The sequence below is a fragment of the Pempheris klunzingeri genome, chromosome 5 (assembly GCF_042242105.1).
Source record: "Pempheris klunzingeri isolate RE-2024b chromosome 5, fPemKlu1.hap1, whole genome shotgun sequence".
NCBI lineage: Eukaryota > Metazoa > Chordata > Actinopteri > Acropomatiformes > Pempheridae > Pempheris > Pempheris klunzingeri.
Window position 1 is genome coordinate 3,354,925 of NC_092016.1, and position 23,592 is coordinate 3,378,516.

At 42.1% G+C, this 23,592-nt stretch overlaps 2 protein-coding genes across 2 annotated transcripts; one reads left to right on the plus strand and one right to left on the minus strand.

Moving 5' to 3' along the window:
- Window positions 1–2,399: 2,399 nt before the first annotated feature.
- oaz2a (ornithine decarboxylase antizyme 2a) lies at window positions 2,400–16,831 on the plus strand. Its single transcript, XM_070831327.1, is given in 6 exon segments — window positions 2,400–2,571; window positions 10,378–10,444; window positions 10,446–10,526; window positions 12,754–12,920; window positions 13,659–13,744; window positions 14,498–16,831. Coding segments are annotated over 6 exon segments (642 nt in total). The 5' UTR covers window positions 2,400–2,461; the 3' UTR covers window positions 14,629–16,831.
- A 2,480-nt stretch (window positions 16,832–19,311) lies between these two features.
- psma4 (proteasome 20S subunit alpha 4) lies at window positions 19,312–23,592 on the minus strand. Its single transcript, XM_070830533.1, has 9 exons — window positions 23,554–23,592; window positions 23,079–23,109; window positions 22,143–22,185; window positions 21,837–21,999; window positions 21,677–21,754; window positions 21,497–21,585; window positions 21,176–21,306; window positions 20,465–20,588; window positions 19,312–19,602 (listed from the first exon to the last, which is right to left on the minus strand). The coding sequence occupies exons 2-9, from the start codon at window positions 23,079–23,081 to the stop codon at window positions 19,448–19,450; spliced, it is 786 nt and encodes a 261-aa protein (XP_070686634.1). The 5' UTR covers window positions 23,082–23,109; window positions 23,554–23,592; the 3' UTR covers window positions 19,312–19,447.

Sequence of the window (23,592 nt, forward strand, 5' to 3'; positions counted from 1 at the left end):
TTCTCGTCCTCTCCTGACGTGAATACTGGAAATAAACATGATCCGTGAAGCTTATTAAACTTGCTGTAAGTCATCCATGACACCTTTGACTCTACCTTCATTTACACAACACAGACTCCCTCGACAGGTTTCACTCGTTCTTACATCATGAAGGTGCTGTTTCAAGGAGGCTGGCAGGTGCATGGCGATGACCCCCCCCCCCGCCTGTGTCCCCTGCTTAGCCAGGCGAGATGGACCGCCAACATTTCTGCTGTGATGTGCCAGGATCAAGTAGCTGGGCTGCTATCTTGTTACTAATCTGCTAATCTGTTTGGCACAGGGGCTCTTTTCCATTCCTCCTTACATAACTGGGTCTATGTTCAGATTCGAGCAGGGAGTCAGGGCTGAAAGTTGACAGATGGACAGTTTAAGAGGAAGAACAGGAGGCTTGTAAAGCTGGTTTTTCCTTTGTGGTTCACGTCAGTCGCTGCACGGGTTTTACCTGAGAGGGGTCAGAGGTGAAAGTCAACCATACTGCAGGACCTTGGAGCAGTTTTGGGGGATCTTTCAGATAATATTAAGCCTGCAAGTGTTTCTTTTACCATCAGAAGTTTATCTTCTTCATTCGACTCTGGCCTCACATCACAAAAACACCAACAACAGAATCTTCTTTTTGGACCGAGAACTGACATTATAAGTTATTTATCTTAGGCATCTATCTGAGATGTCTCATTCAATACTTAAAAATGCAAAGGAACAATATTTACATCTTGAGGCATTATCCAATGAGGCTTTACTTTGAGGCTTTGAGGTATAAGGGACTTAAAGAGGAGAAAAATGTTTTATTTTCAAGTAACCATAGCATTTTGGGGCCATGGATTCGAATTCAACTAAGAGACAAAGAGGGGTTTACTGTTCTGAAGGCTAAAAAAGTGCCCTAGTAGTTGAAGACAGCTTCACTTTAGGCCTCAGGGTCTGAAGGAGCTTGTTGCATGCTGCATTTGTTCTGAGACGGTTGGGCTGTACTTATACTGGCTAAAAAAAGAGGGTCTGTGTAAGGAACACCTCATCAAGTCAGCTAATCCTGGAGAGCACTGATTTAGCTGTAAAAGCAGGTCAGTCCCTCACGGAAAAGAACAATAGAAACACTAAATCCACAGCATCTTATTTAAGGATATCTTACAACAACAACAACAACAACACTGTGGAAAATGTTTTCTAAGCTACAACATTCAACCGAAACATCAGTGGTGGAAAAAGTGTCCAAGTGCTTAAATTAAAGTAGAAAATGACATTAAGTGCTTCATTATTTCACTGTAACATAACAGACACTAAGCTTTATCACAAAATCTACTGCTGAAGCTTCTAAACTACCTCATTGCTTTTCTTGTATCTAAATCTAATAACTACAGAATCCAATCCTGTGACTACTTAACCTTACATATCCCTCGTGTACACAGTAAAGCTTGCAGAGCTGGATTCAGCTATAACACACTTCTATTTTTTAAAAAAAAAGGGATGAACTGCAGTCTGCCCTCAAACTATTCCCCTTAATGCCCGATTACGATTCAATCCACGATTATTTTGCGTGTCTTATTGCGACACTTGCAATATCCTGTGCAATACACACATGTATATATTTCATGTATATTTATTTTTCTCTCTCACATTGTTATATTTGCATTTATTTTTGTATTTTGTAACATACCCTATTTTTGCACTAATTCTGCTACAGACACTTTATTTCTGTCTCCTCTGTTGCTGTAACAAGTTAAATTTCCCTGGAGTGGAATAAATAATATAAAGTCTCTCCCATCATATCTTATCATATCTTATCTTCTTGTAACTGTTTCATTAATTCTTGTTTATTGTGTGACTGTGAAATTATTTTGCCAGAATACAAATACAAAAATTAGAGCAATATACGCAATTACAGAAAGTTTAGTGATAAGAATACAAAGTGTAAAGTGTCTAAGTGGATGCAAAGAAATAGTGGCTAACAAATTAAAATAAAAATGAGTACAAAAAGTAAGATAGGTAACAAGAAGGGTTCAATCTTAACCTCAATAAAACTGCCTGAATAGATAAAGATTAGATAAATAAACCCCAAGTAAGTGCTCTGAATGAATGAATGTACTGTTTGTATTTTAATATATTACAGTAATTTAAAAAAAACTACCATTAAGATTGATGAAGAAACACTACACTGCACATAAAAAGGCCAAAACATAATTATCATATTAAAACTCGTCATTTTTAGCCTTTTTTATCACTTTGTTTACTTTCTTAAGGTGGTTTAGGGAAAAAAAAAACAAAAAACGATGACGTAGATTACCCATGATGCCTTGCTACCGCCGGCTATAAATACCCCTCCGCGCAGCTCCGCAGCCACAAACTCGCTGCTGCGGAGCGACGCGACTTCTCCCGCAAATAAGTGGCTCTAGAGCCCATTACCGCAACACAGTTGTGTCTTAGTTTACGGATGGTGAACTTTTCCGTGGGGTTTTTGTTGAATAGTAACTGTTTTAGTTGTCAGAAAGGACCTAAAGATCCGTGTTTCCTCCAGGCTATCATGCTGAACACCGAAGAAAGGTAGGAGGATGCTAAAGTTAGTTTATTTATTCTTCTAGAAACATCGACAAGAAAAAAACGGAAGTTATGTTTGTTTGTGTTGTTTTTTTTTTTTCCTGACTGACTCGTCAAGATAGTTTAGTTAACTTTTAGCTAGTTAGCTCGCCAAACGGCAGGAAAACAACTGCGAAATGAGCAGACTGATAGCTATGGTGCTGTAAACATGCATGACAAGAGCAGGAGCTGCTCATTTTCAGTCTGCAGGCTGACACCAGCACACAAAACTGGGGAATCATTGTCTCTGCAGGCACAAAGTTGGATGCATTACACCAAATTTGATGCTTTTCTCACCAAAAACAGGGAAATAAAGTAATTTCAGTGCTGTAATAATGGATGCAAAGTCTCCAGACCACCTTTTTTTTAAAATGACAATCATCTATTTCACATTTCTAGTTTAAATCCCAAATAAGAAAGTTTTTTTTTTTTATTTTATAAGAATTGATTCTTCCAAGTTGTTTGTTGCAGGAAACATCTACTCTCACCATTGATTCATCTGTTGACCCTTTATATTGATTAGTCTATTAATAGTTTTGTCTGAAAAGTAGCTAACAGTGGTAAGAAATGCCCTTCAAAAGTTCAAGGATGTCATCCAAAGATTTTACATTTTTAATATATTAGATAGAGAAAAGTGGCCGACTTTTACATCTGTGAAACCGGAAAAAGGGAAATATTAAACATCTTTACTTGATAAATAGGTCTAATGATTAATTTAAGATAAACACTTAATGCAATTTAATGTTGATCAACTCAACAACAAATCGTTTCAACACTAAAGAAATTAATTCAACTCCCGCTGGAGAAAACACACTCCTTCCAATTAGTGGAATAATGGGCAGAGAATCAATTGGCAACAATTTTTATTATTGATTAATCGTTTAAGTTGATTATTGAGCAAATATGTCAAACATTAGCTGGTTTCAGCTTCTTTAATGTATTAATTAGCAGGTTTTTTCTGTTTTTTTTTTTATCATTTTAAATTTGAATATCTTTGAGTTTTGGACCGTTAAATGTTTTCAGCCAGCATGTGGGCTGATATCGATGCATCTCTGGTGACCTAAAATCATCCGATTAGACAAATGTATTAGTCACACTGTGCTGTGGGACACTGTGAGAGCCATTTTCACTACTTTCTGACATCTTCTAAACTTAAAAAAAAACAAAAAACCAACACACTAACAGATAATGACTATGATAATTAGTTGCGTCCCTGCTTCCACTTCTGCTGAGGTTTTCTTTTGCACCGCTTTACATGCTGCTGCTGCTGCTTTGACCTTATTTTTGGCCTGTTTTCGTTTCGTACAGGACGTTCCTCCTGCTGTATCACCATAGCAGACCTTTAGGGATTTGGTGTCGCTGTGGTTTGAAAGCATTATGTGTCACGCTCTCTCTCTCTCTCATGCTTTTTATTAATGTCAGAAGTGATGATTATGTGAATAATTTTATGGGCCAATTCATGGATAAATTGTAGCCTGTGAGTTTTTCTTTTTCTGCATACAAACTGAGGCTCAAGCCTTGTTTTTTGTCCTCTGTGGTTTATCATCTGACACGGAGAGAGTGAGAGCTCCATTGATGCTGTGAGCCAGAGCAGTGACTGTATAAGCTCTCTGACTTGTTATGGCCGTGTCAGCTGAAGGCATCAACTGGCCTACATCAGCCTGGTTGCATAACCCCCCCCTCCTCCACTAGTTTACCTCAATGAAATCTGTGTGTGTGTGTGTGTGTGTGTGTGTGTGAGGTGCACAGGGATGCATTTCAGTCACACTCAGGTTGGATTAATCCAGCGGTTTCTAAGTAAGTGGCCCTTGAAGTGGCGGACTGATGTCTTCCGTGGTTGCTGGAAGATTCTGGATCAGCGTGTGGTTGACTTTTTTCCGAAACGAAACCAAAACTCAAGCCGTGCCAGCCAGTTTCGGCTGAGCTCTGGTATCGTCACCATCAGCAGTTATGGTTAACTGGTAAGGCTGTGATACAGACCTTTAGCGGGAACCTACAAGTGAGTAAAGAGTTTCACACAGGCTTGAAGTGAACACATCGCACTGGAGAAAATGCCTGGGGCTCCTTCACATGCAGAAAGAGATCAATTTTACATAATTTTAATTTTCTTGATTAATTTCTTGGTCCATAAAATATCAGACAATAGTAAGAAAATCATGATTTCCCCAAATTAACATAGAAATTGATTGTTTTGCCCAAAACCCAAGAATTAGACAAAACTAAAAAACTAAAACTAAGAAAATTAATATTTAATTTATGAATTACTTTAATCATTGCTCTCATGCAGCGAGATCTTTTAGATTTTAGACTGTTTATTGGGACAAAACAAGACATTTAAAGACATCAGCAATAGATTTTTCTTTATTTTCTACCTGTGCGATATGACAATATACGTCGTGTGACGATAGAAAAACATTCATTCGCTTCATATTATAATATTCATGGTATCGTTTATTTCGTTGGTCACACTCTTTACAGTTGTATTTTTCGTCATTTGGACGCCGCTGTGTGTTCTTGGGCGCAGTAGGCAGGAAATCAGCATGAGGGCAATGCAAATAAACATGGTTCTTATCAGGAGCAGCACTCCTCGCTCCCTCCTAAAGAGAGGTGCACCTTTAACGACCAGAAAACCTTACTTTGCTAATTAGGCTGCAGACTGGTCCCCACAACAGACTCGCACTTATAACCTCTTTAACTCCTTGTATTTACAGTAAATGTGCTATATACTGGCATGTGTTGTTATCTGGATGAGATTGTGGTCATATCACACAGCCCTGCTTGGACCTGATGCTATTATACACTCATTCTGAAAGGAACACAGACTGAAGAGAACCAGTGCCAGTTTCATCGCAGGTATTTAATGGTGCACAAATGCCACCGCACACACGCCCTCTGTGCTGTCGGGTGAATACTTTGACGTCGTTTCCTACCACAGCTAATGTTTTCACAACATGCCAATAGACACACAGGCTCTAAGGCTGCGTTAGTAACAAGGAGAATTATTATGATGTTGCTTTGCTGTTGAGGCTCATCCCTCAGTTTGGTGTCAACGTGTTTTTAATCGGGTTGCCAAACTAGTCTTGTGCTGACAGAGCCTGTGATGAAGTAAACCGATGCTGGATTCCACAGACCAAACGTTACCTGTATTTTGGTTGGCACAAATGCTGCAGTTAGTGTTGTACAGTTTGTGAGGTTTATGATCGGTATGAAGCTGTTTGTGATTTAATCATCCTTCTTTCTCACATCTTTGGTTTTGCACTTCCCAGACAGGCTCAGTTTCATGTTACCTGTTTACTTGGATTTTCTGCTTTTAAAAAAATACATAATACACTTTTAATGTACTTTTTTTTTAAAGTCTGTTTAAGCCTGTTCATTATACCACACCAGTTCTTTGGTTCAGCCCAAACAGCTGCTGGAAATGTAAAATATTATAGTCTTAAGACTTTTTTTCACTGATACCAGATTTTCAAGGTGGTTGTTGTTGTGGTTCCCACTTTGTATTAGACTGAAACATCTCATAGCTGTTGGACAGACTGCTGTCTTTTCCTCTAGCGCCTGTGTGAGGTGGACATTTGGGGTTTTAAGTGCTGTGTATTTATTAGGGGCGGGTGATGATTAGCAGGTGACAATGCCGGTGATCCCATTGGTGTATGACTTGCAGCAGTAGTAGTAGCAGTTGTTGTTGTAGTAGTTGTAGTTGGGTAAAACTAATAATGATATCAAACTAATGGCGTTCCCATCGTCCTTAGCTGTACTTTGTGTTTAGTGCTAATCTTTAGACGTTAGCATGCTATCAAGCAAAACTAAGATGGTGAACAAACGAGTAAATACCTCGAACATATTCTTTGTATTTATGTGCTGCAAGTTGTTATCTACCAACATGTTCATGAACACCAATGTCAAGATTACTGTGATGATCTTTGGCTGGTTGTGTCAATATTGATTCTGCTTGCAAAGTTCCAGATTAACAAAGAGGGACGTGTGTAAATGCAGCAACACTTGACTTATTTTCTTGACTTATTTGAATATCCTGCACTGTCCTGCTCTGGTTATTCACACTAATGTGGTGGTTTTTGTTGTCGTCTGTGTGTCTGGCCGGCCGTTCACCGCCACCGTTTGAGTCCAGAGGTCAGAACAACAGGTTTCAACAGCGATACGTACGCCCACTCTCGGGTTTCAGAGCACGTGGGCCTTTCCTGTTTCTGTCTCGACATCTTTTCCGACGCGCTGCTCTGCCAAACGTTCAGGGGTCGGAGGAGGTCTGAGGGCTCTCCTGTTTATTTTCCTGCATTCAGAAATGTGTTGTTTGTGTCTCACCACAGTGTCGTTTCAGGCTTTTTCAGGGGCTAAAAAGCTCGTTTATGTTGACATTGTGGATTTAAGCTGAGTCCTTTTCCATTACTAAGCTGGTAATTAGATGTTGGTTAGGTGTGTTTCGGCCTTCTTGGAGGACCTGCCGGAGCGCTTCCTGTTTTGGTTGAATCGTGTGTTTCTTGGCTGTCGCCCAATCTCTGCCTCAGCTGCTGGCCAAGCCGGGCCGTTCGCCCCCTGAAACAATTCACCTGAATCAGTTCTCAAAACAAACTCGCAGCTCAGGAAGAGTGAACTGGCAGTGGAGGCGTTCATCCTCAGAAATGAAAAAAATGTTCCTCTTTCATAAAAAAGCACACACACACACATGCCATGGCTTGGCGCTATTGGAGAATGACGCACTTGGCATCCGAGTCTCTCGCTGCAACACACAGATGATTAAATCCTCACCGGTATATTAATGCAGCCCAGGCTTGTGAGCGGGCGCTGCCTTCACGTTGAGTTTCGCACATCAAGTCGACCCTCTTTAAAAACCTAACCTATATTCTGTTTTTAGGGTGACCTCGTGACCTATTGGGGGAGCTAAGGGCTGCCGCTCTCCAGCTGGAGTGGCATCGTGAGACGTGGGGAGGGAGGGAGGGAGGGAGGGGCGGCTGCTTGGAGTGAGGCTGAAATGTCAGAGGACGAACGTGTTGCCTTTCAAAACAAGCTGGCATTTCCATCAAGGACAGGCTCTTCTGTCTGACTCTGAAAGGGAGGATGGAAAAAGAGGAGCAGTCCTCTTGACATCTTGGCGAGCCTGCTTGTATCTGTTCCTCCATCTGCGTCCTACCTGTTGTCCCCAAAACAGTCTGCTTTAGTTTGTCTCTGAGGAAGACATGGAGAGAAATAACTTCTAGCTGCTGCCCTGTGACTCTATTCTTTATTTATGTGTTTACAGTAACTCAATAGTGGGATGTAACAAAGTACATTTACTTCACTTCAATTCAATTTGAATGCACTTGTGCTTTAAGCATTTCCATTTATGACAGTTCACGTGGAAATATTGTGCTTTTTACAAATTTACTACATTTATCTAACAGCTGTAGTTACTGGTTTGTTTGCTGATTAATATTTTACACACAAAACTTAAGATGAGTTCATAAAACCTAATGCGTTGTTAGAGATTAAACTCCTCAAAAGTTTATTAAGTAGGTGAAACTAGCTGTAATAATAGTGTAAAGCTGATGAGACTTGCAGGATGCAGGGCTTTTTAAGGCTGCAACTAGCAATTATATTTAACAATTAATCTGCAGATGATTTTCTCCTGTTACAAAAAATACAAAGCAGCGTTATAAAACACGTGACGTTATCAAATGTCTTGATTTGTTCAGGCATCAGTCCAGGCCGCAAAATATTTTAATTTGCTATAATGTCAGATCAAGTAAAGCAGCAGTTTCTCACGTTAGAGAACCAGGAGACGTCAGATGTTTGCCATTTTTGCTTTTATGGATTGTCAAAGTAGTTGCCAATTAATTTTCCTTTAATGGCTGATAAACTGTTTGTTGTAGAACTGCTGGTTTTACTTGAGTAGTGTGTGAAATACAAGTGTGTGTGTGTGTGTGTGTGTGTGTGTGTGAAGTAGCAGAATAAGCTGCAGGTGTCGGGCACCAAAATAACAAGATGCCAGACCTGCAGCGAATCTGAATCTGAATGCGTCACCTCTGCATATTTTAGCACCAAAGGCGTGATGAGGCAGGGAAAGGGTGTGTGTGGCTGAGGTGAAAAGGCTTGGCATAATGAGCCTTGTTTTCCATCGCTCCCTCTCTTGGCTGGTCGCTATGCAGATCAGGTCGTCCAGGTTAACTGTCTGGTCTGCAGGGACATTGGCACAGCTCCTCCTCCCTCTTCGCACAGCTGATGTTGTTCTGCGGCTGCACCGATATTCCCTCTCAAAACAGGTTGGCCGAGCAGGTGCAGCTTCAGATGGAAGAACGTGTGAACCGTCAGGTTTTGATAAATGCGCAGGAGTCTCTCAGGGATGAACCTGAAGCAAAGACTGTGGAGGATATTTGCTCCTCTGAACGGCCAAAACATGACATAATGAGAATCCCCAGCCCTCAAGTCCAGGCCCGTCTGGCAGCGCCGGCCGGCTGCCATCCCGTCTGGTTTGAGATTCACGGCTGTAACTCAAAACGCCGAAGATGCTTGTTCCCGACAGCCCTGCAAGCTATTTGCAGAGGTGTTTACAGATCATGTGCTTGTTTGTGATACATGCCTTCCATCACATGCGCGGCTGCTCAGGACCACTTTGAATGATGTTATAAATCACAGGCTTAAATTTTGACTGTCCGGTAGCCTCGTCATCAACAAACGGCCTAGATGTGATTGTTAGTTTATGTATTGTGAGTTTAATTAGTCTGAATTGTGGACGCAGGCTTGTTTGAATGTAAATAGAGCCGACTAACTGGACCAACACGTCTGAGGGCCACTGACCTGCAGACTGACGATGAGCTATATTGTGCAAACAGGAGCAGTTTGTACACTTTGTCCCTGCACGTGTTGGGATAGATGTTTGGCTGCGCAGTTGGAAACATGCAAATCACATAAAGGGATCCAACAACAGAGTGGTCGTGTTGAAGCCCTCTGGCCGTCCTCCTCACTGCGGAGGCGGGGGCATGTTGCCACAGGCACTGTACTTTTTTTATTTGCTAATTACGGGGACACGCTTAATGAAGCTGAAGTGAGGTAACAAGCTTAGAGGGTTACATCAGTAGCTGAGCGGGATTACTCATCATGAGTTTCAGTTTCAGTTCTGTCTGTTTGACTTAAAGTTACCCCGTGGACAAAAAGTTCTCTTAACATGAAGAATCTCTCACCAAAACACACCGTGCGAGTTCAGCAAGTCTAACAAACATGTCGAGTGCGTTTCTTTCCCCATTAAACATATAGTGTTTACAACCTACTTTCCTTGTCTTATTTGTGGCAGGACGGTCAATAAATAGCTTTTGGAAGCAGCCGACTCCAACAGAGCAGAGCAGCTGCTAGTTTGTGTGCGCAGCTCTTCATTCAAGCGTCTTAGGAAATACAGTCACTGTGAACCTCGAGAGGCCTGTCTCTATTTAATATATGTTACTTTTAATCAGTTAATGAATCTTTGAAGTGGAGTTTATTTGCATCTAACGCTGGTATAAGTTGATTTTTGTTGGCAAAAACCGTCTGATTGAGATTAAAATGTGTTTCTTTAGTGTTGTTGTCACTGCTGTTACAGTTTTAATCAGTAATACTAAGAAGTGCAGAGTTTAGGGATGTTGGTGAGATCCTGTAATGTTACTTCTAAAGAAGACTGTAGGAAAAGAGAGGCTCTGCATGTGTGGAACATTTTATTTTCCTTCAGTGGAGCAAGTACAGGACTGAAGATGAGATCCAGTGAGACAGTGTGAGACACTAACCCCCTTCATCTTCCTCCCTCCCTCCCTCCAGTTCCTGGTTAGCGGGGTCTCGGCTGCCCAGCTCCATCCCTCAGTCTCCGGGGCCTCTGTGGTGCTCCTGATGCCCCTCACCCACAGCTGAAGATCCCGGGTGGGCGAGGGACTGTCAGGGATCACTCTTTCGGAGTGCTACTACACAAGGTGACGGCCCTGAACTCCACACACACATCAACACAGAAAAAAGAAAAACTATGTGACAAACCCATAACAGCAATCTGAACCTATAATGTAAAGCACTGCTTACTATGAAACAGAGGGAAAGTTGTGGTGGTTTTGAGTTTACAGGAAAATATCTGGACCATAATTATCTCCTTAATAGTTGGTCTCAAATAGATCTTCATTTTAATGACCGAATATTGATTAATAAAATCCACAGAACGATCTTTAAATCCTCTCTTCACGTGGGAGTGTGAAGCTTTAAGTCTCACATGGCCTCACGATCTTTCAGTTGCAGTCCCTCAATCAATCAATCAATCAATCAATCAAACTGTATTTCATCACCTTTCATCCAGGTTAGTGCAGCTCAAAGTGCATCACAGGTGAGACAGAACAGGTGTAGACCAGAATTATATGAATGATAAAATAACAGATGAAGTAGAATATAAGATTAGGATATAAAAGAAAACAAGATTTTAACAACATTATCACAATAAGAGAATTACAGATGAAAGAAAACAAGATTTTACAATATAAATACTATAAAATAGATAAAGTAAATAATGTGTATATCCCTAACTGAATCGATTTTGAATTGATTTGTGAAATCGGTGGCAGTACCCTCTGTATTTTAATTTAAACCAAGACATTAAATGTAATTAAAAGAGAAGTGGACAAAGTAAACTTTTGACCCCGAACTGAATTATCCTAAAATAAAAAGCCTTTAAAATACCAGAGAGTTAAATATTTTGATGACTGGGAGGGAAAAAAGTTCTTTTAGGTAATAATTGTTAAGCACTTCATCCCACAGGGACTCGGTGCTCTAAACACAGGAACACCTTGCTAATGAGTTGTACCCTCATTTTACGTTTTTAAAGCTTAAAAATCCTTTAATCTGTTCCTACTCATCAGCTGCACCTGCTGATTTAATTCAGTCATTCATTCATTCACTTGGTTTCCTCTTGGTGGGCTCAGATTTTATAACATAAAGAGTTTATTCATGTAGCCTGAACATCAGATGGTAAAATACTTTTTTCTGTTCCCTTTTCTGTAATTTGCAAAACATCCACATCCCCTCTCAGCTGTGTGTGTGTGTGTCAAATTGTACCCCGGACACGTGACCGACTGTCCCTGGGGATTAGAGATTTAGGATCAGACAGATCAGTCACAACTGTCATATTAACATCCTCATGTGCCCTCGCGCTTCATCAGGTTCGATCACAACTCGGCACAGACTGTCTCATACGTTCACACGGTTTTTATTTACCGTCGGAGACGTGGACGTTCTGTAACGTGGTGCGACTTGATTTACTGGTCTGGTTCAGTGTTTACACACAACACTGTGTTCACTGGATCTGATGAGGCATGAGTGCTGAACAGACGTTTCGTAGCAATCAAACCACCACAATTATGGATACAGGAAGTAAAATCATGTACCAAATAAACAGGCAACGCATTTAAATCACATACATCGCTGCTTTTGACACAACGCTCGTTAGAAGCACAAAATTATACGCCTGACGAAATACACATTCATTCATTTTGTGAATGAAGGCCGACGTTTCAGGACGGGACTCTTTTGCTGCTGCTTCTTCTCGACACCCTTTACTTTCACCATTACTTTCTCTGTGACTCGTGTCACTTCACAGCTGCTCTCAGATGCAGACGGCTCGCTGCATTCGCAATGATTTTATTCTGCTATCTGGTTTTTAAAGGTGAAAGCGCCCAGGGGTGTCATGGGTAACAACAAGGTCTCTGATTTGAATGTAAACACTCAAACACTGAAAACTTTAACCTGCTGTCGCTCCCCATGTCCAGTATACTAGCACACTGGACAATTAAAGGTCCCATGTTATTACTGGAGGTCCTATTAGGGTAGATCTACATGTTTTAATGTTTAAAACACTAAACATGGCGACTGCAGCTGTTTTCAGCCTCATGTTTTGCTTCATCTCACCTTCAGTGTTCTTTGTGTTTCTGGGAGCTGGAGGAGAAAACAGTGGTGGAGGTTTTTAGTGGGTGGGGACAGTCGGCCTGCTGAGGTGTGATCAGTTGAGAAGGAGATAAAATCCAGTTTCATTCACTCAAGTGTGACTACAGCTCACATCTGTGTGGTTAAATTCTGGCCCAGAGCCTTAAACTCTTATGACTGTTGCTGAAGAATGAAATTAATCGATAGTGTTTGTCTTCTGTCCCACCTGTGCTGATCCAGGATGATAAGTTGACAGTGACACAGGCTGCTCCAGTCAACCCCTCTCTTCTTCGCTTCCACTACCAACTGAGTGAGCGCCGCTCGGCCTCCTGGGATACGGCTCTATCAGAAGACAGCCTCTTCCTGGAGATCCCTGCTGGGCCGCTGGTGGAGGGGAGCAAGGAGGGGTAAGGCCGTGCTGAAACACTGTTTATTATTATTCCTGACACTAAAGGGGGGAAGGTGAAAAATTAGGAATATTTTTAAAGCTTTGATAAGTTGTTTGTTTGCCGTCTGGCCAATATGGGCGAATCAATTTTAACTGCTATGAATGTCACTAAAGCTGCTGTGTTTTTAGAGCCACCTCTCAAGCCCACAAGCAAGTTAATATTTTGAGGATTATTATTGATTAATGATATTTATTTAGTTGTGGCTCGAGTGCAAAATATGTTTCACAGAACTCGATCAGTGGTTCTGTTTACTGTTTTACCCCCCAGTGTCAGAAATTAACTATTAAAATGGAAATAACTTTGTCAAATCCTGTCTGACGGAGCAGTTTAGTGGAAGTCTGCACACGGACGGGCTGTTTGCATCACGTTTTAAGTGCGTCTCACATTAAAATGGATGCCAATAGGTTTCTGCTTTCATTGCCTGACTCAGTGTTGGGCTAGAATCAATGCCAGGACAGAGTAACCTTGCCTGCTGCGGGCACAGAGCCACTCGTTTGAGCAGCCAGCTTCCCAGCTGCCACTGCATTATTATGTAAAGTTGCAGCGCTTATGTAAAGAGGGGGGAAAAAAGAAAAAAGAAAAATCTTGGTGTGCGTCATCACCTCTCCCCTCGTTCACCGGCTCTCTCTCTCTCTCTCTGTCTCTCTCTCTCTGTCTCTCTCTCTCTCTCTCTCTCTCTGTTCATGTCCTCCACAGGCTAACTGCGCTGCTCGAGTTTGCAGAAGAGAAGCTCAAAGTTAACTACGTGTTCCTGTGGTTCCATAAAAACAGAGAGGATCGATGTAAGAGCTCTTTTCACTTTTCACTTAATAGAAAAAAATTTAAAAAAAAGGTTGTGAGAAACAAACCTCCAAACACAACAATAATTGATTTGAAATTATGAGGACCTTTTTTAAACAGAGTGCCGCTCAATAGTAATGATTTCTTACTTGAGCTCTGGGGCAGATCTTTGTTGCTGGGTCCCTGCTAGCTGAGCAGACCTCTATAATACATGTTGACGCACATTAGCATGAAGAGTGGAAGGAGGGTAAACGGCTGTCTCCAAAGTTAGCAAATACACGGTTGTGTGCTTGAACTATTCGACGACCATCAGTTTATCCCTCCTCCTCCTCCTCATCTCCACCCACAGAGCGGTGGCTCAGCTCAGGTTTGACGTAGCGGCGGGTTCTAACTTTACTGTGACAAGAAGAGTCTGGAAGCTGCCCAATGCTTCCGGCTGCTCCGGAGCATTACTCCACCTGAAACCACAAGTTATCAGGTTCTACTTAACATAATTATCTTCAAAGAGAAATTTGCCTAGCAGCTAGGTGAAACACCGAACGCAGACGGCATAATAAATGAAACTCATTTAAAAAATGGGTAAAACGCATCGTTACACAAGCTCAGGTTAAACCATTAGTGACAGCGTATCATAAAAACAAGCGTGTTCATACCTGAGCTTATATTGGACTTGTGTAGTGTGAATTCCCCAGCAGCAGGTCTGACTTCTCCAGGCTCCAGCAGAGCCTCTGACCTTCCTCTTGTTTCCTCCCCAGCGTCCATCATCAAGACGTTCCACTACATGGGCTTTGAGATGGTGAAGCCGGGCAACCCCATGGTACCGGCCCGGCCCGATCTGGCCTTCATGGTCTACTCTCTGGACAGCAGCAGCTCAGACGAGGAGTGACTGCTACACCGTCTCCTGACACCTCCCTCTCCCACCCGTGACCGCCTCCCTCCCTCCCTCCCTCCCTCTCTCCCTCCACTCCCCCAAATCAACACACCTTCTGCCCGTTTTCTTACTCAGGCAGTAGAACCCACCTCGAGGTGCAACCTCACCTTTTTTTTTTGTTGTTTTCTAATAGACTTGTGATTTAAGGAGGTTTTGGGGAGCGGTGGGATTCCTATGTGATGCAGACACTCCCTCCTTCCCCTTTCTCCCAGAGGATAACGACACATTGGAGAAACTGGGAGCGGCGTAGTTTGAACTAAGTCATCACATGCATCGTGGGATTTCGTTTTTTTTAAAATGTTTCCTGCTTTGTGATTCCTCTCCCGGCTGCATTGTTAGTCTGTGCTGCCATCGACAAGACAAACAACCAGGAGAAGGTGGTGTTTTACATTAAAATCCAGCATATCTCTCCTCTGACAGCTTCAACCTTTTATAAGAAAGACTTTGGTTTGTCTTGGTGTGCTGTATACCATGCAAGCGGTGTTGCTAGGGGTAAAAAAAAAAAAAATGGGTTTGGTATGGTCAATAAAACGTTGTTTGGTTTATGATATAGATGGGTGGAAGCCTGATCTGTTACATTTAGCGTTAAAGCACATGTAAACGTTTCTTTACACTTCTTCCTGATTATATGTCAAGGCATCATTCCAGCACGTCACTCACTCCGGGTTTTTTTTTTTTTTTTTTAGTAGCTCCAATCTGCCCAAAACTATCCAACCACAAATGTGGAAATACCCCGTTAGTCTCTCCAGACGTGTCAAAAAAATAAAACCGAGAAGCAGCCTGTATGTTGAATGTCGCAACAGAGTAGCTGCCAGCTGGCTGAGGTAAATGCCTTCCCTCTTCCTCCTCTTCCTCCTCTGTGTGGCAACAACCGGCCCGTCGAGCTGACGTGTGAGTTATCGATGAGCTGGAGAGGAGAGGAGGGCAGCGGGCGGCACTGTGGCACGTCACACCGAAACGGATCATGAGCTGAATAACATTTGGTGTAAAATGGTCAGGAGAAGCTTCACCTGTGTTTGTGAAGCTTCAGCCCCAGTTTGTGCCTCTCATGTGTTTCTATTACAGTCCGACAGCTGAGCTGCTTCTTTTCTCCAAAAGTTAATAAGTGAAAAACCTACCGCTGGTCTGAAGGTGTTTCCAGAATCTCCAACACCTTTTTTCAGAGAGATTTATTTCCCATTCTGTCGTCTGCTTGTTCTGTACAACACAACAAACACATTCTATTGTAATGAAAATGTAAAAATAATACAATATAAGACCACTGTGGACAAATATAACTGAGAACTTTAACAATATGTCCAGCTGTCATCTGTGTGACAATCAAGAAAGAGAAGCAACTTAAGGGGGAAAAGACAATCTGTTGTAATGGGGATGTTTCTGGAAGCGATGAGAGGTTTAAACTGGTGAAGTACAGTCCCACACCAGCTACAAGCTCGATTTGAAACGGGGCTTTTTGTGCCTAAAGAGGAGCGTGCAATGTTCATATTTTTTTTTTTACTCTTAAGTCTTACTGAGGAATGTGTCCCGTGGTTCATCCCGTACAGATTCAGATTTGTGCACGTGAGGAAATGAGGGCTACAGCAGGAGCTCTTCAGGTGATTACCATATATGCAATTAGGGTAAAAACACAGGAGCAATTCTGTGCAGTCTGTTTTTTTAAAAAAAAGTTTCGAGGGAAAACAAAAACGCCAAAGAATCCACTCTGTCAGTCACATGCTGTTGATTCAAATCATCTCGCTTTCCAAATTTCAGCTAATCTCGATTTAGTATGGTGTGTAAAGCAATATTAACCTACATTCCCAATGCCAGCCATACTACCTGTAACACCTCAGAGAAACATGAGCGTAGTCTGTTCCATGTTGGTGTTGGGATGGGGTGGGGGCCTTTTTCTTCTGCATGTGTTCAGATCATACGAGTCTTCATTGCTACTGATTGAGCCCCGACTATAAGCTGTTTTAGAACATGTCGATATAAGAGTTTTCTCAGAGGTATATTTTTATGTATGTATATTTCTCAGATGTTTACTGTGATAGTTTAGGGGTCTATTTTTTTTGTTCTCAGTGACATAGTTAGCAACCATTCAATGACAATCCACACTTGTATACTTTGGAAATTTTGGTTTTTTGGGGGGGAAAAACAATAAAACTTGTTATCTAAGCAGGTGTTTTCTGTTTGTTTTACTCGTAACAGATATGGCTGCAGGGTGTGTACACGTGTATGTCTGTCACATGTTTAACTAGTTCGGTGTGAAGTTTTCAGTAAACATGCAGAAGGACAAAAACAGCTGGTTACACATTTACATGTTGTCTTTCAGAATTGGAACTGTTATAAGATTAGAAAATGTTGAAGCAGAGCGGCGATGTGGAGGCTGGTTTTGAGGAAACGAAAGTGTCCTTTCTTTTGTTTTGGTTTTTTTAGGAAGCTCTGTTTCATCCGATAGCTGATTCAGGCGCTAATCTCCAACCAGCTCAGCTCGCAGCACATTACAGCTCATCGCTGGCTTCTCGCCAAAGACCGCAGCCTCCAGAGTCAGTTGATCTAGAGATCTATTTTCAGTGCCCTGGGCCAGGACGGACTCAGCTGTGCTATATCGGCGTCTCTAAAGCTGCAGCAACCTGCTTTAAGACCTTTTGTTGTCTCCTCCTGAAGGAGAAAGGCCGTCCAGTGTCGGCGTTCAGAGCTTTGACCTGCACAACAGTCAGGGGACAAACAAGGGAGTTTCTGACCAATAACTCGTGCAAAGCTGATCATTAATAATCAGTTTATTTGATGTTTACTAGCCGGCAGTCTTCTTTTCTGGTGCACTGCCACCAAACTTTGTTCAGCTTTGTTGTGCTTTATGGTTTTAGTCCAGTGTTGTTGTGTTTTTGCACCTTGTCTTTGCAAACTAAAGAAAGCAAACAGCTCAGACACCACAGCTCACCTCCACACATGAAGCTGGGCAGAGAAACTCCCTGTTAGTGTTGATATTTGCCCACTAGGAGTGCTGCAAAGGACTGTCCCCTATGAAATGTCTCTCTGGGGTCCCTGTTAATTAAATGAATCTCTCTGTCTGGACGGCCCCCTGCTGTGTGGGGCCTCATTAACAGTGCTCCTGCTCCCCCCCCCCCACACACAGCCAGCAGCAGTCACGCCACAACGATTCATTAGAAATCTGAAGTCAGGCATTCAAGCTGTGCCTCTAATCTGCTGAACTAAAAGACAAGAGGGAGATAGTCCCCCACTGGCCTTAATCTTCAGATGACTTTACATAAACTCACCTCAGATTGGGGCTGATAAGCGGTTACCGCATCAGCTGCACTCGCTGCATGGCATTTCTCAGAAACTGGCTATGTCTGTCCTCACATCTCAGTTTCCAGCATCCGGTCAGCAGAGTTAAAACCAGCCATTCAGTAGCTAATCCGCTCCAAAGAGACTTAGCGCTGCTGCAGACCTCATTTTTACAGCTGCTGCAGAGCCTGCTGAGGCCCAGGGATCAGATCAGATGTCATGTTTGCACTCCATTATCTCATACTGTCCCCACATAACTACTGTTGACAAAATAATCTCACCACAAGGTCCATTTAGTAGCTGTTCAGGAGCTTTCACTCATATGGGGTCTGTACGGTGAACAAAGATTTGTGCATTTTTCAGAGACATCTAGTCCGAGTTAAACATTCAGGATTTGAAAGTTCATTCAGTCAACAAAACAATTTCCCCACAAGGTCCATTTAGCTGCTGTTCTGGAGCTTTTGATCATATCACATCATTTTTTTTTAACTGCCTGCTGCAGCCGAAGAAGGAAAAACGCCCCACGTGAGCAGTAAGAGCTGACCAATGATCTGCCCCCCCCCATCTGATATCTAATTATAAACATACTCATTAGAACACTTTAAATTAATGTAGGCAGGTGATATTTGTACCTGGGAGTCATCAACAATACTTCTTGCACCTGTATGCTGAATAAGAGATATTTTGTGTTTAATGTATCCTCCCTTTTATATTTATTATATTTGACTTATTACTTTAACAGAAACCATCATCTTTTCCTAAACTCAAAGTATTTTTGGTGCCTAAACACACTTTACACACATATATTTACACACATATATAAGTGACTGCACCAGCTGGCACATTATGATAAAGTGTACTGACACTGGACTTCCTATTGAGTGAAAACACTCAATAGGAAGTTAATATAAAACAAGATGAACTTCCTGTTTTAGAAAAAAGGACTGGAAAACACCCAGCGTGCCCACTAAAACACAGACGAACATATTCACTGTTGTGTAATCGTGCTCTCATGTTCCATAACAGCAGAATACATTAAGACCATCTGCTGTCCCACATCCTTAATCCCTTATTGATTTCAACTGTAGATCCACATAAATCATGAAAAGTAATGGAAGAGATCAGTAACAACTTTTAAACCTTTAAAGTGGGTTGAAACACTCAGTAAACTTAACTACTCTTTATCTGTATTTAGTTAAATCACTTCATGTTCAGATAGTTTTAGATTTAAAAGCATCAGACCATGAATCTTGCAGAACATTTAGAGTTTTTATACACAAACCGACAACTTTGAACATGTACAAGACAATTAAGTGAAACAGTAAATAACTAAAAGTCACATAAGTCAAATGTAATAAAAATCAGAAGTGAATAATTCATCATCTGGGTTTATTTCACACAAACACAAACGTAAACACACCTGGAAACGTCTTCGTTTAACATCCACACTCACAAGCAAACATTCGCTCTCGCACACAAAACAAACGAGTGTCAGACAGCGTCACTACTTGTCCTTCTCTTTCTGCTCCTTCTCTTTCTTGTCTTTCTCGGCTTTGGCCTCCTCGGCTTCGTGCCTCTTGATCAGCTCCTCCACCTCCTTCAGCTTCAGCACTTTGATGCAGGTCTTGCCGTTGTCGCGGGTCAGAGTGGCGATCTCCACTGAAACGGCACAGACACAGACGAGGGATGAGGATCGAGCCGCGGTCACGTACGGTAAACAGACGGTAAACAGATGAACCCACACTGAAAACAAGTATTCCTGTCTTTGCTAATGACGTGTCAGGCAAAAAGCCCTCTGGAGGCTAACAGACACTGACAGCCTCGACTAATATGTGTTTATACTAGTTACTTTTAAGGAGAAGTGCTGTATTTTTAAACCTGGGCCCTATTTGGACACTCTTTGGTGTCTGAATGATTGGTTGGTAAAACTAAAACGTTTTACACGGCAGCAGTGAAACAGGCTGCAATAGCTGCCATGCAATTCTTTGGGGCAACTGCACCCGATAAAAGTGCATCCACTAACAGGCTCAGACTGTTTTTTTGGTGGCAAAAAACAAGCACTTGTACAAGTACTGCTTTGCTGACAAGTCCCTTCAACAATACAATATGTAAAAATAGAGAGAAAGTAGAATTCATTGGAGGTTTGGCCACTTGGAGGCAACACTGACATTACTGTTACCATAAAAAGTTGTTACATGATCAGAGTCACGCTCCCGTCTGATGAATGCAAGTCAAACATTCACTCTGTTTTTAGCTCCGTTATTGGTCTCTACCAACTCCTGAGGGGATCATTTGGATTGTTAGATGCTAATTTATGTCTATTATTGGTTCTTTTTGCTGCTTGATAACAGGCTGGTTGCCTGACTGTAAATGATGACCTTCATTTCAATGAGAAATCCAAGATCAAAAACGTTAGTGTGGCATCAATTTGCTAAAAACATATCTATAGTTTTTCCATCTATTTTTTTTTTTAAGGTCAATATCTGTGTCTGTCCAACTCAGATGTTCCAAAGATCCACACCTTTCTCTGCAGACAGCTTGCTGACATCCATGGTTTTATTGAGAACTTTAACGGCAAGAGCAAGGGCTGCAGAAAGGGTCATCTCTCCCTCCTTGAAGTCCTGCTTCAGCATGGAGACGGCAGCCTGGGAGAGAGACATAAGGTAAAAATCACCGTCATCACATCACAAAACACCATCCGTCCCGTAAGTGCTGCAGAATTTACGTAGGACGGCGAGCAAATGGCCTTCACATGTGTTTTCAGTGGTGAGGACAGCAGCTCTGGCTCAGTTTATCTTCTCCTCTCAGACTATTACGAGCTGCCAAATCGCATATCTGCTTCTGTGTGGAGCACAACATGAACACTGTCAGGATCAGGTGTGCGTTTCCTCACTGGAGACTCCCACGCTAACAGTGCACGCACTCACGGTTAAGGCCTCTAGGACAAGAGTGTTCCCACAATGCACTGAGGTGGCTCTGTGTGCAGCCCTGTGGGGACCCACTGAGATCAGCGAAGGCACCGTGAATCAGGACTTTAACAATTAGCTGCCCCTAAGTAGGCCACAGCTTGTCTGTTTGTTGTGAGCGTCCAGTCCTTTTCATGGGCGCTGTGTTTAAACCTCTGTGCAGCTGCGCCCTCTGGTGTTGCTACACAGAATAGCACTATTCTCACCCTCTCACTTTTGTCCAAACAGATCACTCCACACGTAACGGTTTCGCTCCTGTCACTTACAGCACTGTTGTTTCCGATGCAGGTGGCCTTCCAGCCTCCATAGTTCCCACTGGGGTCACTCTGGTAGAGCTGGAAGCCGTAGTGTTTATCCCAGCCCATGTAGAGCAGCGAGACTCCAAACGGACGCTTTCCTACCAGAAAAGAAACACATACAGCGGCTGCTTTATACGGATTCAGCTGATGTGTGTGCAGTGTTCCTAACTTTGACTTTTGACCCTGAATACGTTTAAAATTCGTGAAGGTTCAGAATATTTTCATCTTTTCCTATTACAGTACTTTCATATTACATCAGTCAGGGTATTATGTGGTGCTGCGTTGTACCTCCAAACTGGGTGTAGGCCTGTTTGATGTCACACAAAGCTGTGACCAGCTGCTCGCAGGGGATTGGCTCCTGGTACTGCAGCAGGTACCTGGAACAGCAACACGGATCTTCATATTTTTGTATTCTGTCCAAGAAGAACCATTTGGCTGCAGCAGAAATGAACAGGACTGTGTTTTTACCTCTGCGCGATGAGCCTCAGCTCATTGGTCAGTACGTTGGCATCTGATGTGATTCCTGCCACGCTGCACGCCATGTCTCTGCACGGAAACGGGGAAATGTAGGTCATTGCTTCTTTTAAATTAAATTTAACATTTGCACGAAATAGAAGAAGTGACTCACTCATTCAGCTTGTAGATTTTCTCTGAGAAAAACACCTCGTCCAGCAGCTTGTGAATGTTCCTCCTCTCAGCAGCCAGCAGCACTCCGTCATTGGCTAAAATACCCAGGCAGGTGCCGGCGTGGCCGATGGCTTCCATGGCGTACTCGACCTGATACAGACGCCCTGCGAATGACACACAGCGCTGTCAAGATGAGGACACGAGCACAAAGCACTATAAAAGGTAAGAAATAAAACAAACAAGATTCCTGCTCCTGGATTTAACAAGTAAAAGTTCTATGTATGTATAAAAAAGAAGCCTTGTTTACCCTCTGGTGAGAAGATGGTTGTTCGTGAATCATATCGACGGGACTGAAAGGAAACAGACGAGAAGACTTGACTTCACAATACAGACCAGCTACAAGTAAGTAATATCATTTAAAACTTTTTAATACCACTGTTTACTTTCATTTAAGGCCAGTTATGCAATAAAAATAAATATAGAATGTGAAAATATAGTTCTAGTACAAAACAAGACGACATTTGAAGTCAACTCTGAAATATTAAAAGTTCAGGCATTTTGTTCTTGAAGTGGATTTTAGACCAAACTTACAGCGTTCAGTGAATAAATATTTAAGACCTTTCCTTTTCCATTTAAGATATTCCTTTATTAGTCCCATGATGGGGACATTTACAATGTTACAGCAGCCGTGGGCCACAAAAATAGAGCATTCAATACAATACAATACAATACCAACAATAAATAATAAGATCAAGACAAGAAGGTCTTTTGAGGAATGTACACAGGTTTCTCCTGCATGCAAACTCAACACGTACAGTTGTCAGCTATGTAATGGACAAAAATATTGTTTCTGAATATACATATATATTTATATTATTCAGAAAGCGCAGGGACCATCACAACATCACGGGCAGCTTCTGGAGGAGGAACATCAGCAGTTATGGCTTCAATCTGAGCTGTAGGTTTTGTCCAGGAGGTGACTGACTGCTCTGAACAGCTGCTCCTCTGGTTATTCACCACAACCTGCAGCTAAACAAGCTACAAACTGTGGAGAGGACAGTGGACTTGGGGAAGATCCCCCCCCCCAAACACTGCCCCCATTCGACTCCATCCTCAACCATGGTTTAATGGTTTAATCTAAGTGTATATGTATTCTGATTTTTGGTCTCACAGGCAAAAAGAGGCAGAGAAAGAAAAAGCAAAGCAACATCATCATCATCATCATCATCATGATCACACTCACCATGGTGGGAGGCTGCAGTCACACCCTGACACTGTGGGAAACGAGCAGAGTTGGAACAGAGAGGTTTTACTGGAGCTAACCTGCAGCTTAACGCTAAAACACTAAACAACGTTACAGAATTGCTCGGTCATCGGCGGCTGGTTGTGAAAGTGAAACAAAGACTAAACAAAAGACTCACCAAACGACTGTCGTGTCCGACAGTTAACTAACTGGGGTTGGTGTTAAAATTATTATTATTATTTTTAAATTGGATGAGGTTGTCCAGATTTAAGCTAACTCACAGCTAAACTGATACCCAGTTAACTGTTCACACGAACGGAGATGAATCATCAAAAATGTAGCCACCTTTATGTTTTCACACTCGTCTTTATGAGTAAATCTTTACTTTTACTTCTTTTTTGTAGAGCAAGTACATTCACGTTAAATAAATCTTAAATAAGATAATTTAATTTGGGAAAAACTAAAAACTGCTTACCGTTGAAAGAGGCTTCCGTAGGGCGCGTTTTGATGACCG